We start from the raw sequence: 13,310 nt of genomic DNA, 5'->3' as shown, positions 1-13,310 counted from the left end.
CAGAGGCTGTGGTGCCAGATGTATGTGACATATAAGAGTTATAGGTCTTCCTGTGAGAAGCTTTTAATTTTTCACGGGATTAAATTTTTTTATTCAGTCAAAACCCACCCCCAATAAACAACAGGATGGTTTCAGCTTTTGTTGGGCTTCAATGGGATTTGAACAGCTTGCTTGCCTTTGGAAGTGGAGCCCATACCATCATCAACAGTTTTATCAGTACACAGTTCCCCTTGAAAATTTTAAATATCTGTTGGCTATACTAAAATGATATTCTTCTCAATCATGATGAACTAATAATGCAATGGAGGCAAAATTGCCAAACTATTATGGAGTCTGCAACCATTCCCTCTCCAGATTTGCATTATTTTGAACCTAACTATTTTTCCCATGGTAATCTTAACAGTTATATATCTATAGTATCTATTTCACTTTTGATTCATTCAATATGCAATATATTCTTCCTGGTGCAACTGATTTGTAAGCATCCATTTTGCATTATTAACATTGGGTTGGATCCAGCCAGCTTTTCCGCTCAATCCCCCTCCATGCTGCGGCTCCCATCCATCCCACATGGCTTTTGTACCTGCAGAGCCCAAGATCCTCCGCACAGCCTTGTCGAATGGCAAAAGAGGACACCTTCTATTTTTTTCAACAACAAAAGCTGGATGGATCTTGATGGGGGTAAACTGCTTGGGGAATAACCAATTATCCTTTACTATGTATATTACAATAATATTCAGCAACTCAAGAGCAACATATGGATCACTGACATGCCACCTGTGACTCTTTTGAGCACCGATCCCCAATGTGGCACTGCCCCATAAATTTTCAGGAAAGTGGACAAGCCCACTGCTCAGTGAGGTTTTTGGTTAGCAGGTGGTTTCCATGTTGAAACAGCCACCACCAGAGGAACTGGAGAATTGGTAAGTTGCAAGCTTCCTCTCCAAGAACCACACCACTCCCTTCTTTGCAGCCTCTGCTCTCTCATCTCAACGCCTAGGCAGTTGGCAGGAGGCAAACAAGCTTGCTGCAGAGGAGAGAAAAACCACAACGGTAGAAGACATCCAGGAAAAAAGAAAGCTGGCCACAGTGGAGGGGGTCGTGGTTTTTGCTCCCCCTCTTTCCATGGCCAGCTGGCTTCCCTTTGGGGCATCTTGGAAATCTCATTTTACTTCCTGAGCTGCTGTGCCTTGTGATGAGGCAAGAGAAAGAAGGCAGAGTGAAAAGTATTCTGTACAGATGGAAAGGGATATACTTCTGCCTCTTGTTTACTTGGATTGGTTAAGGAAAGGCACAGATCTAGTTCCATAAATACCTATAGAAAGTATTCTTATTTTCTGGAGGGTGTTTAGGGCAGTAAGAATAAAAAGCCCATTCCATGAATTGCTCTAATATTCATTTTTAATCTCCCTCAGAACTATCACCAAACTAGTCATACATGCATGTCTGCATCCTCCATCTGTTTTATGCAACTGAAGTAGGTTCTAGGTTACGATAGCTTGTGCCCACAATACATTTTCCCCTATTAATTCAATGTGCCATAATGTTCTCTATTGTTTTCACTGCCACAGATGTTAGATATTACTCTGAAATGTGCAGGGGGGGGGAGCTCCTTATAACTTTATGGGGATATAGTAAGAAGAGCCTTGCTAGATCAGACCAGTGTTCTATCTAGTTCAGCATCCTATTTCAGTCAGTAGCCAACCAGTTACTCTGGAGGGCCAACATCTGGGCCACAGAGGCTGAGACCTTCCACTGATGTTGCCTCCTGGTGCTAGGTTTACTGCCTCTGAATGTGGAGGTTCCATTTAATCACCATAGCTAGTAATTATGGATAGCCGTATCCTCTATGAATCTAATTCCCTTTTAAAGCTGTCTATACCTGTGCCCTTCACTAATCTTCTGGCAGCACTCATCCTCAACTTCACTGGATGACCTCAAGTTCTAGAATTTGGGGAAAGAAAAATCCCCTCTGCCCCACTATCTCTACCCCATGCATAATTTTATAAACTGCTATCATGTCCTCCTATTTGTCTCTTTTCTAAGCTGAAAAGTCCCAGACCCTTCAGCCTTTCCTCATAGGAAAGGTGCTTCAACCATTTAATAAACTTGGTTTCCCTATTCTGTACTTTTTCCAGGTCTACAATGTCCTTTTCGAGAACTGCACACAGTACTTCAAATGAGGCCACACCGTAGATCTATACAGGGGGTATTATAATATTGGCAGTTTTCCTTCAATCTCTTTTCAAATAATCCCCAGGATAGTTTGCCTTTTTCACTGTTGTGGCACACTGAGTTGACACTTGGATTGAGCTATATCCACTATGATCCCAAGGTCTCTCTCCCTTTCAGTCTCAGTCAGTTCAGACCCCATTAGTATATACTTGAAGTTGGCCTTTTTTTGTTCCAGTGGGCAGCTTCTTACACTTGCCCACTCATCCAATTTGTGGAAAGCCTCCTGGAGCTCTTTACAGTCAGCCTTGGTTTTTACCATTCTGAATAATTTTGTGTCATTTACAAACTTGGGTCACTACAATGCTCACCCCCAACCCCAGATCATTTACGAACAAATTAAATTACACAAGCCCCAATTCCAGTCCTTGTGGTACCCTGCTGCTCACTTCCCTCCCCTGTGAGAACTGTCCATTTATTTCTTTTTTTCTGCTTCCTGCCATTTAACCCATTTCGAATCCATAAAAGGATCTGCCCTCCTATCCAATGACTGGGGAGATTGCTCAGGAATCTTTGGTGAGGTACCTTGTCAAAAGCCTTTTGAAAGTCCAAGCAGGGCATTTTTTCAGGGGGAACATGGGGGAATGGAGTTCCAGAACCTCTTGAAAATGGTCACATGGCTGGTGGCCCCACCCCCAGATCTCCAGAAAGAAGGGAGTTTATATTGCCCTCCGCGCCATGGCGCAGAGGGCAATCTAAACTCCCCTCTGTCTGGAGATCAGGGGGCGGGGCCACCAGCCAAGTGACCATTTTCTCCGAGGGCAACCCACTGAATTCCACCACCTCTTTTCCCAGAAAAAAAGCCCTGAGTCCAAGTATATCACGTTTATCAGGTTACCGTCATCTACATGCTTGTTCACTTTCTCAAAGAACTCCAAAAGGGTGGCGAGGCAGGACTCCCTTTGCAGAAGCCATGGTGATTTTTCCTCAACAGGCGTTGTTCCCCTGTGTGCCTAATTGTTCCATCTTTGATTACAGTTTCTACTAATTTGCCTGGGACAGATGTTAGGCTAACTGGTCTGTAATTTCCTGGTTCCCTTCTGGATCCCTTAAAAACTGGTGTGTAACATTTGCTACTCCCCAGTCTTCTAGTACAGTAGCTAATTTTATACACACGTTAGTAGAACAACAATTTCACGTTTGAGTTCCCTAAGAACTCTCAGGTGTATGCCATTAGGACCTAGAGACTTACTGGTTTTTAATTTTTCCAGTAAGTCTAGAATTTCCTCTCTCATCTCTTCAATTTTGCTCTGTTCTTCAGACTCCCTTTTTGAAAATAGCAGCTGTGGCTTGAGTACATGCCTCACACATCCCACAGTGAATACAGATTTTAAAAATTCATTGAGCTTCTTCCCATCTTTTTTCAACATTCCTTTTATTCCTTGGTCATCCAAACCTTGGGCCCAGTATTTCCTCCCATTTTACTTCTGCTCATCCCCCTAATGTTGTCTAACTTAACTGATCCTACGCCCCCTTTGATATACAACCCGCTTCTCCCAACTCATCCCTCCTACCTATAAAGATAATTCCCAGAGATGACTGTATCCCATTGATTTTCCTCATTCTATCATGTTTTTGAGACACACACTACTATATTTAAATTGCCATTTAGCACCAAGCACTCCAGCTCCCCCATCCCGACTCAGAGGTTTCTACCATTGGCACAGAGACACCTCTAACACATTTCCCTCTCCAATAACCCTTGCGTCTCTTGGACTTTTGGGCTCCACACATGGCTCTCCTTTATCAGCCTATTCTCACTCCAGGTTCTATTGTGCTCCTACCAATATTATCCTGAGCAGTTATGCTACTGACCCTTTGGACTGAGTTACTCCAAACTGGCGGTTCCCCAGCTCCTGTCAGCTTTGCCCTTGTGCTTAGTTTAAAAGCTGCTCTGTCACCTTTTTGATATTAAGTGCCAACAGTGTGGGTCCCTCTTGGTTCAAGTGAAGCCTGTTTCTTTTGTTCAGGTTTAGCTCTTCCTAGAAAATCCCCCAGGGCTTAACAAATCTAAACCCTTCCGTAATCTGTGGCTGTTTAGCTGGTCCCGTGCATGGAAATGGTAGCAATTCTGAGAATTGTACCTTTGAGGTCCTGGCCTTTAACTTTCTGCCTAGTAATCTCAATTTTTCCTTCAGGACCACACAATTACATTTCTCAATGTCATTGGTGTCTTCATGAACCACGACCTCTGACTCCTCTCCAGCACTATCTAACCACCTATTAGACAGTGCATGATGAACACAATCTTCCTACTAGGCAGACAGGTCACCGTACGGTCAAAACACATGCCACAGACCCCGCTCTCCATATTTCTAATAATCGAAACACCCACCACCAAAAGCCAACTTCCCCAAATGCCAGATGGGTATCCTTTGTACCAAAGGATACTGGTCCATCATGCAAGGAAGGGGCCCATCTCTCATCCTCAATATGATGTCCTCCAACATTGATAAGCTTATCTATTGTACAAGGGTGGGATAAAGAGGTGCATATTCCCTAGGAGTCTCTATATGTTTAACAAACACAAGTCCTTCTAATCCAGCACCCTGTTTTCAACAACAGCCAGCTAAAACCTCACACTTTGAGTAATAAAGGCTAAAACTCTCCACAGTTGTTTATCCCTGGCACAGTGTTCAGAGAAGCACTGCCTGTGAACACAAAGGTTCTATAATGCTATCATGAATTTAAAACTAGATGTCAGGAGGAGGTTAGTGGAAACTGATCCTTTCCTAAGCAATACAATTAAATATTTTTCACAGCAGAAAAAACGTTCACATAAATGAGGGTCACAAGTGAAGACTGTCACTAGATTAAAGAAATTTTTGTCAAACTAATATGCTTGTATATCCAGAAACCAAGATAGTTGATAAGTAAATATTGTCTTTACTTTGTTTTTATTTTCTTCTCTATAGTAAATCCAGGCATTTAGCCACATTTAGTTATGCCATTGCAGCCAGAATTTCAAATAAGCATCTTATATTCAGTGAAGTTTGACTCCTAAAATAATCAGAGTTAATGAAGAACAGAAAAACTACCTTATTAAATCAAAAAATGTCCATTTAGTCCAGGATGCTGCTTACAAAGTAGCCTTTGTGAAACCCACAGAGAGGGGAGGCAACAGCCCCTCCCCCTTCTGTTATTTGGGTTCAGCTGCCCACTCACCCGATGACCCCAGATCAGGCACTCTCTCACCCTAACCTACCTCACAGGGTTGTTGTGAGGACAAGAACATGAGAGGCGCCCTACTGAATTGGGCCAGTGATCCACCTATTCCAGCACTCCATTTCATTCATTCGTGTAAAATAGCCCAGTTCACACTGTTACCCTGGAGTATCAACAAACAGGGCAGAGAGGCCAAGGCTTTTCTTTTATGTTTCCTCCCAGCACTGCTATTCAGTGATTTACTCTCTCAGGATGTGAAGGTTCCCTTTAACCATTGTAGCCAATAGCATGAAGGTACTTGTCCTACTTTGTTTATTGTTACTTATTTATTATTTATTTCCTTTGTTTATTATTTACTTTAATAGTAAAGCCAGGTATTAAGCTACATTTCTACTGCCAAAATAAAGAGAACTAATTCCCTGGAGGAAGAGTGGGATCAAAAACGCAGGCACACAGTTAGGAATCTATTACAGCTAGATATAATCTGTGAGGTGCAGTTATTTGCATTACTACAACCTGTGTTATCAAAGCTAATTAAGGAAAGGCTGCCTTAATGGATCTCTGACCAAAAGTCCATCCAGCATTGCACACAAGCCACAGCTTTCTGCATCCCTAATAACAGGCGTTCACCTGCTCTACTGAGGCTGGTAACTTTTGGGTAGGTGTGTGTGCCACAACAAATGTGACAGAGATTTGGGGGGAGGGGGTTTGGAGCCTGGAGAGGGTGGCGTTTCAGCAAGGACGTCAGCAGGGTATAATGCCACAGAAGGGTTTAATGCCACAGAGTCCACCCTCCAGAGTCACCACTGCTTTCAAGGGAAGTGATAGCTATGGCCTGGAGATCAGCTGTAATTCCGGGAGATCTCCAGCCACCACCTGGAGGTTTGCAACCCTCATAATGCGGAAGGGAGAGACGATATTATCCGCCGCGCCCCTCCCCCCGCGCCCCATAACTCCCAGGAAGGCTAGGCGGAGTTGCCAGTGACAAGTATTTCTTCCGGAGGGCTGCTCAACGGATACGGGGAAGAGGATGAGGACCGGAACCAAAAGCGAAAAAAACAAGCGCGTGGTCACCACCCCACCCCAGGCTCGCCCCCCACACGCCACTCACCAACTCATGGCCCCCCAAGTCCAGCTCTCTAAGCCCGGAAATCCCTGCTCGGTGCTCCGCCCACTCTCCGGAAGTGAGGTCAGAGGCGCGCTGCGGGGCTCCCCCACGTCGCGCGCGAGGCCGGAGGCGGAGCCAGCCTCGGAAGCCGCCTGGGTTAACCCTTTCCGCCCCATCACAAAGTCCTATAACTGGGGCTCGGAGACCAGGCGACGCGCTCCTTGCGGGGGTCAAGCAGGGGTTCTCTGGGTTGAGGAAAGGCGCTGTAGCCCTCGAGAGCGCCTACCCTGAAAGTCTTGTTGAGGCGCCTCTGGACTCAGATCCAGGGAGTCCTTCTTACTGGGGCTAAGATTATAGGCAGCCTGTGTTGGTCCCTAGAACAATGGCAGAAAACAGCTTTAGAGTTTCAGGAGAACAGCAGGACTGGAGTCCAGCGGCACCTTAGAGACCAACAAGATTCAGAGTAATACCTTTGGAGTGATACTAGTAGTACTACTTTCGAGTAATGCCCTTTTTTTAATTACCAAAAAGCATCCCAAAACAGCGTTTAGGCTTTCAAGTTTCCTCGGAACTCTTCATCAGGCTGCAAGTTAAGTACCAAAATAAATAAATAAGTTCAATGTAATTTTAAAAGCAGGGGGTGGGGAGAGATAAAAAGATCTTACACTTGTTCTCCCCTTTTGGGTGGATACACATGCACCGCTAGGGAGACAGAGGGCACTTGAATATAAGACCGCACAGAAAGTAAGTCACTTGAGCGTCCCTGTGTAAAATGTCTTGCCACTTGTGTAGAGAGACTCATTGTTTTGAGATGAAACGTTTGCCTCCTGAGAGACTTTGCCAGTAAGGGTGACAATTCCAGCAATTCCTCCTGCTCCTTCTTGCTCCCCCTCACCAACCTTTTACTTCTTTCCCTTGGATTTTTATATTTGACCTATATTTATTGAAAAGTAAAAGATTCATCATCTTCCACATTGGAATCTCTGCATGCTACACAGCTTCTGTTTAAAAAATGCAGATGATGTTTAATAATCCTGATAGGATTACTGTGTGCTATATAAACTAAACCAAAATGGGTGTGAAGAACAAAGATTGCTATCTCTGTGTGTCTGGAACCATGGTAGGGTTGCCCATATGCTGGCCAACCCATTGGGTGCCCATACTAATTGAGGTATTAAAGATTTTTCCAGTTGCCACTCAGTTAACAAAATTGTGTGTATGGGAGTAGATTTTAATTTGTATATTTTAAATTTCTTAGCCATTTTAGTGGTCCTATGAGGACATAAAGTGGAGTAGAAAACTTGTAAATAACAACAACATATGCTACCTGATCTAGAAGCTCTATTGTCAAATGCAGATCTTTTAAATGAAAGCCAGTGTGATGTAGTGGGTAGAGTGTCAGTCTAGGATCTGGAAGACTCTGGTTGAAATTCCTATCCCGCCAAGGAAGCATGTTGGGCCTTGGGCTAGTCACTCGCACAAAGTTCAACCTACTTCAAAGTGCTGTTAGGAGGATAGAATTGAAGAGAGTAATGGAAGCCCATTTGGGCCCTCACTATAAATAGATAAATGATAGGACATCTAGAAAGAGACACTTTCTCAGTTGCAGGAGAATATGACTGGAGTGGCTAAAGGTTTGTTTTCAGGTGCAACTTGCAAGCTCCCTGTTCATCATACACACAAGTGCTTAAATTAATGGGTTCATATTAATGAAACTTTGGAATGCATAGTATACTGTGGCTTCTAGAAAGGGAGTGTCTCCTGACAGTAGAGATTTATCATTCAATGCTTTTGGGGGGGTATGTAAACTTCAGTTCTTTATATACCTCACAATGTTTAATAAGGAGCCGTGATGCAGAACCAACTTTGGAATGCTGCACAACTAACTATTCTGGTGTATTGGTTAACTTTGTAGCACTTGATTGATTGATTGGGAAAAGGGAGAGGCTGTTTTCTCTCAGAAGGTTTATAATGTTATTTATTTTGATGTATTTTTGCTATGCTAAAAGTCAATAAATAATAGGAAAAAAGAGATAACACTGGCATTAAAAACATTCCTATATTGGCATATATATTTTCAGTATCTTCATCTTTTTTTCTTTTTAGTTGTGTGTTACACAGAAATCTTTCGGAGTCACCTCAATTTCCAGGTCAAAGTACCTTCCATTTCTTCACACTCATTTGCATCAATCATCCTCTTGACTCAACCCTGCTTACCTTTAGTAAAATAAGTGCAAAGGCTTAATTAAGTATTGTGACATTCCAAGTTATTTCTAATCTTGTTCTTATCACCTGGGAATGGTGACCCCAAAACATACTGCAATTTGACTTTATCCAGCTCCATCTGGGGTTTAGCAATCCTTTTTCTTGTCCCTTCTGATCTTCTAGCTGCACATTATCTGGTTGGTATCATTTTGAAGATGCTTATCCATCCATGTAGGTATGGAATATTGTCCTGCATGTATTATTTATTCCTGTGGTTGAGTAAAAAATATTACTAAGAAAATCCAGTTTCAATTTTAAAGACATTTTTTTCTTTTTACAGAGCACAAGCTTTTGTAGGCTGAGCGCATGAATCTGCCATCTATTGAATCTGACCATTTGGCTATCCAGGTCAATATATTCTACTCTGACTGGCAGCATCTCCAGTTAGAGAGAGGACTTCCAAATCACTTATCACCTGATCCTTTTAACTGGATATTCCAGGAAATAAACCCAGGACTTTCTGCATGCAAAGAAGATGCTCTACCACTGAGCCACAATTCCACCCCAGCTCTGTCTGTATTAAAACTACAACTGAGCTTTCTCAATATTTGTTTTCCATCTTGTTTGGTATGTGTTACATGTACGCACATTTCTTCCCTGAAGTCCCTAATCTTCTTGGTTCAACCTGTCACAGAAATTAGCTTACAACATTATACCTATTTTCACACTTAATTTTAATGGAAGACTACATATAGCAGAGGATAGGTCTATTGCTGGCCATTATCCACATGAGTACTATTTGAAGGCTTCAGAAGCAACATACCTCCAAATGCTCCGTGCAAACAACAAGAGAAGGAGATTTCCTTCATGTTCTCATTGTAAGCTTCCCTGGGGGCACCAGATAGGCTGTTGGAAGCAGAATGTTGGACTAGATGGACCTTTGATCTGACTCAGTAGGGCTCCAGGGATTTGGATGTTGCAAGGAACATCTTCTCTTATATGAGCTTATCTGAACGTCAAGATCATTGTCAGAGGCCTTTCTTTGTGTTTCCCCTCCATGAGAAAGGCAGTGGGTGGAGATACAGGATAGGGTTTTTACTACAACAGTGCTCAAATTTTGGAACTTCCTATGAAGGGAGTATTTAATTACATGGAATGTATTTTCTTCTGTTAGTTAGCTGGTTTTACTGCTTATGGTTTTTGCTACTTCTGGTTATTTTTATGTTTTGTTTTTATTTGTGTGTGTTTTCCCTTTAATTGTATTGCAAGCCACCCTATTCGGGTGGAATGTAATTATTTTTAATAATAATAGTAATAATAGTAATAATAATAATTGGGGCACTTGGAACCATCTCGAAAAAGTTTTCAATTCACATGGAAAAACTGCAGTTTTCTGACACAACACCTACATAACTGCAAAAGATGGCGGTACTTGGAACAGTGTACATATTACACCGATATCTGGTTGATACTTAGGTCTCCAGTAGAAACTTGTATCAGCTTAGCAAGGCCAATCAATAATAACGTGACCTCTGCTTATTGTTGATTTTGTTTCCGATGATGATGATGATGATGATGATGATAATAATATGTTCTGGTTGGAAGTATCCTCCCTATATTAGAGAAACTTAGGTAGCTATAAGTATATTTAAGTTTTCCCAATGGGCAAATAGCAACTCCCTGGCGCACCGTTTTAGGGCAGGAAAATGGCAGTGGAGAAGACTTAAATCCTCCCTCCTCCCTCCCCATGCTGCATTCCTGATCACAATCAGGTCTGCATGCACATGATGATTGACAATCCAGTCCTAAGAACACTTTCCTAAAAGTAAACCCTATTGAGTAGACCTGCTTAGGACACTGTTAATTCCTAATTAATCACATCAAAGTCCATACGGGAAACACATGGACTTTATAATAAATGAATTAACTCTTCAGAGAAGACAATATTGAGCTAGATCGGGGTTCCCAACATGGTGTGTGTAGGTGCCATGGCATTCATTAACCCCTTTCCTGGCACCCACCAAGTGTTTTTAGAAAGTTGGCAAGGCCAGGTGGGGCTTTTGTCCATCAGGGTTTCTTATTTGCTACTGGAGATCTGCTTGGCTGTGCAGATTTTTTTTCAAGTTGTTTTGGCAGCAGCTGCCACCACACAAGGGTGGCTGCTTGTGTTTCAGAATTCCCACCACCCTGTTTCAGAATTCCAAAGACGCCTACAGGCTCAGAAAGACTGGGGGCCACTGAACAAGATGGACCAATGGTCTGATCTGGTACAAGGTTATCTAGCCATGGTCATTTTTGTTTTCTCCATTAACAACCCTTGTGTTAATTGCTCAGGCTAAGAGAGAAAAAGCCTTACCTAGAATCTCTTCCAACTGCTGTTTTGTCTCAAGCTGTTCATCTGTATTTCAACAATGGTTTCATACCTTTCCAGCAGAGGAGTGAGCATCTACTGCTGGATGGTGCACAAAGAACTGTTGTCTCATTACAGCTAATTTTGAAGACACCTTCCAATTTTAAACTTGATTTATTTATTAGGAGAGGCTGCCCCCGAGGAAGCCAACACAGCTTTTACCCAAGACCCAACACATGTCAAGACAGATTCTTTGCTTTTCTTTAATCAGTTAAGCATGGGCTTGCAGCCAGGGTGGACAAATTGAGTCAAGCTGGCGGTTCTTCCCCATTAGATTGCAAATTTACAGCAATGTCGGTCTCACAGAAGCCAAGGAGGTTCTTCTGAAGAAAGTGGTCCAAGAATTACTGGCTGTATTTGCACTATAGACTAAACTGGCTTAGCACTCATTCCCTCTCTCCAGGAATCCCTGTATTGGCAGTGAATCATTGCTCAGTGCAAGGGGGTGAAATAAAGGCATTAATGGCTTGGATTCTGCCAGTTTTTGCAAAGGTGCAAGAGGAAGCAGGGTGGTCTCACCTGACTTCCCCACACGTGCCATAGCTTTCTGTTCATGAAGGCCCACAATCCCCAGCCTAGGCAAGGGAAGCAGAGGTGGGGTGTGGAAACTCCCCTCGAATCTAGACATTGGAGGCACTGAAATGGGAGCAAGGAAGCAGCCTCACAAATGAGCCACTACAAGGTTGTCCAGACTCACTTAGTGACCTCCCTCTTGGCCCAACTGCCTGTGGCAGTGGTGATGATAGCGACTCCTTGCCATGGTCTGCTCACTTGCCTTGGGAGCGAGCATGTGGGCAGGTGCCAGTAGCGAGGAGCAGCCACTGCCAAAAGGAAAAGGGACGGCAAACAAGCCACAGCAGCTGCTCCCTCTCGCTGCCATTGGTGCTCACCAGACCAGCAGGTCCAAACCTCACTGCCACCCAGAAAGAGATGGTGTGAGTGAAGAGCAGCAGCTGCAGTTCCTTACCTCCATCGCTGCTCAGTCTATCCCACCCTCAGAGGTGGGGGAGCAATTGGCCATTGTATGGAGGAACAGCAATCGTGTGCCTGGGTTGGTGGTGGGCCCTTCCGGAATGCTAGGTTCCCAGAAGTTGCCTGAGGATGCTGATCCCAGCTTTCCAAGGAGCACATGCCCTCATGATTTGGACCAAAGATAATTCCTATGAATATTCCTGAGCCTATCCTAAGATTTGGATAAAAGTTTTGCCTGATGCAGCTTTTCCTTTCATTATAGCATTGTGATAGTGCACAATAAAAGCCTCTCTTCTGTGCAACTGACATGCCAAAGTATCTCCTGATTGGGACCTATCAAATACATGTGCCCTTGTCTCTCAGACCTACTCTAAAATTGTGGTGCTGGATCCTAAGGGGTCTCACCACAGGTGACCTGTTTCCCAACCTTATGTGGAGTGATAGGTAGACAATCTAAACAATGTGACTATATTGATTATACTGTGGTCACAATTAGCTCCTTCACAGCCTACTCATTTTGTTCTACTGACACACAAATTGCTCATAATTTTCCATATCGAAAGGTGGCAATTTCAACAAATTGAAGAATGTTTTAGTTGATTAATTATCAGCCCTTTTAACCAATTAAAAATAAATTTGGGTATTAGTGAAAACTCACTATAGGTTCCTTTTTTGTAATATGTCTTCAAGGCTAACAGTTCATAAAATGCTGAAATATAAATAAACACTAAAGATCTAAAAGTTTCTGTTGGCTAGAAGGAAATCACTGGTTCGCCATTCATTTCTTTGAAGCCTTACCAGGAAAAATTGGCAGTTCTATCAAGCAAGGAAGGACGGCTACAATTCTGCTGTCATGACATTAGAGAACACTTCCTTCTCTAAGTCATCCAACGAGCTGTAATAACAAATGATGGGGACTGCTCAAAAACAGCTTCAGTATGCCCAATTCAGACTGCAAAGCCATGCAGAGACATTCTTGATGCCATCCATGAACAGATCTCTAAAGCATTCTGTATTGTTAAATGAGGACATAGGACTCCAATTCAGACTGGGGAAATAGAAGGTTGATACATTTCCTGTGCATTTTCCAGACCACAGATGGCCCAGTGAAGATGGTATTTGCCCTGTTAAGTAAGCATTGTGTCACATAGCTAGTGTGCCAGGCAAGCCTGGAGTTCCGGGTTCAAATCCCCACTCTGTCGTGAAAGCTCACTTGCT

General features: G+C 43.1%; 1 protein-coding gene across 2 annotated transcripts in view; it reads right to left on the bottom strand.

Annotated features, from left to right (window-relative positions):
- BIN3 (bridging integrator 3) overlaps positions 1-6,564 on the bottom strand; it is a 114,932-nt gene extending 108,368 nt beyond the window's left edge. Inside the window, exon 1 of one of the 2 annotated variants that reach the window (XM_054998206.1) lies at positions 6,509-6,564. In XM_054998206.1, coding sequence (XP_054854181.1) covers positions 6,509-6,516 — 8 coding nt within the window. In that variant the 5' untranslated portion in view covers positions 6,517-6,564. The remainder of the gene's footprint in view (positions 1-6,508) is intronic. The other variant, XM_054998207.1, reaches the window with a different exon arrangement.
- Positions 6,565-13,310: the final 6,746 nt, after the last annotated feature.

Source organism: Eublepharis macularius, chromosome 14 (assembly GCF_028583425.1).
Source record: "Eublepharis macularius isolate TG4126 chromosome 14, MPM_Emac_v1.0, whole genome shotgun sequence".
Taxonomy (NCBI): domain Eukaryota; kingdom Metazoa; phylum Chordata; class Lepidosauria; order Squamata; family Eublepharidae; genus Eublepharis; species Eublepharis macularius.
The sequence above is the reverse complement of the archived record's forward strand: the minus strand, read 5'-3'. Positions and strand labels throughout refer to the sequence as shown.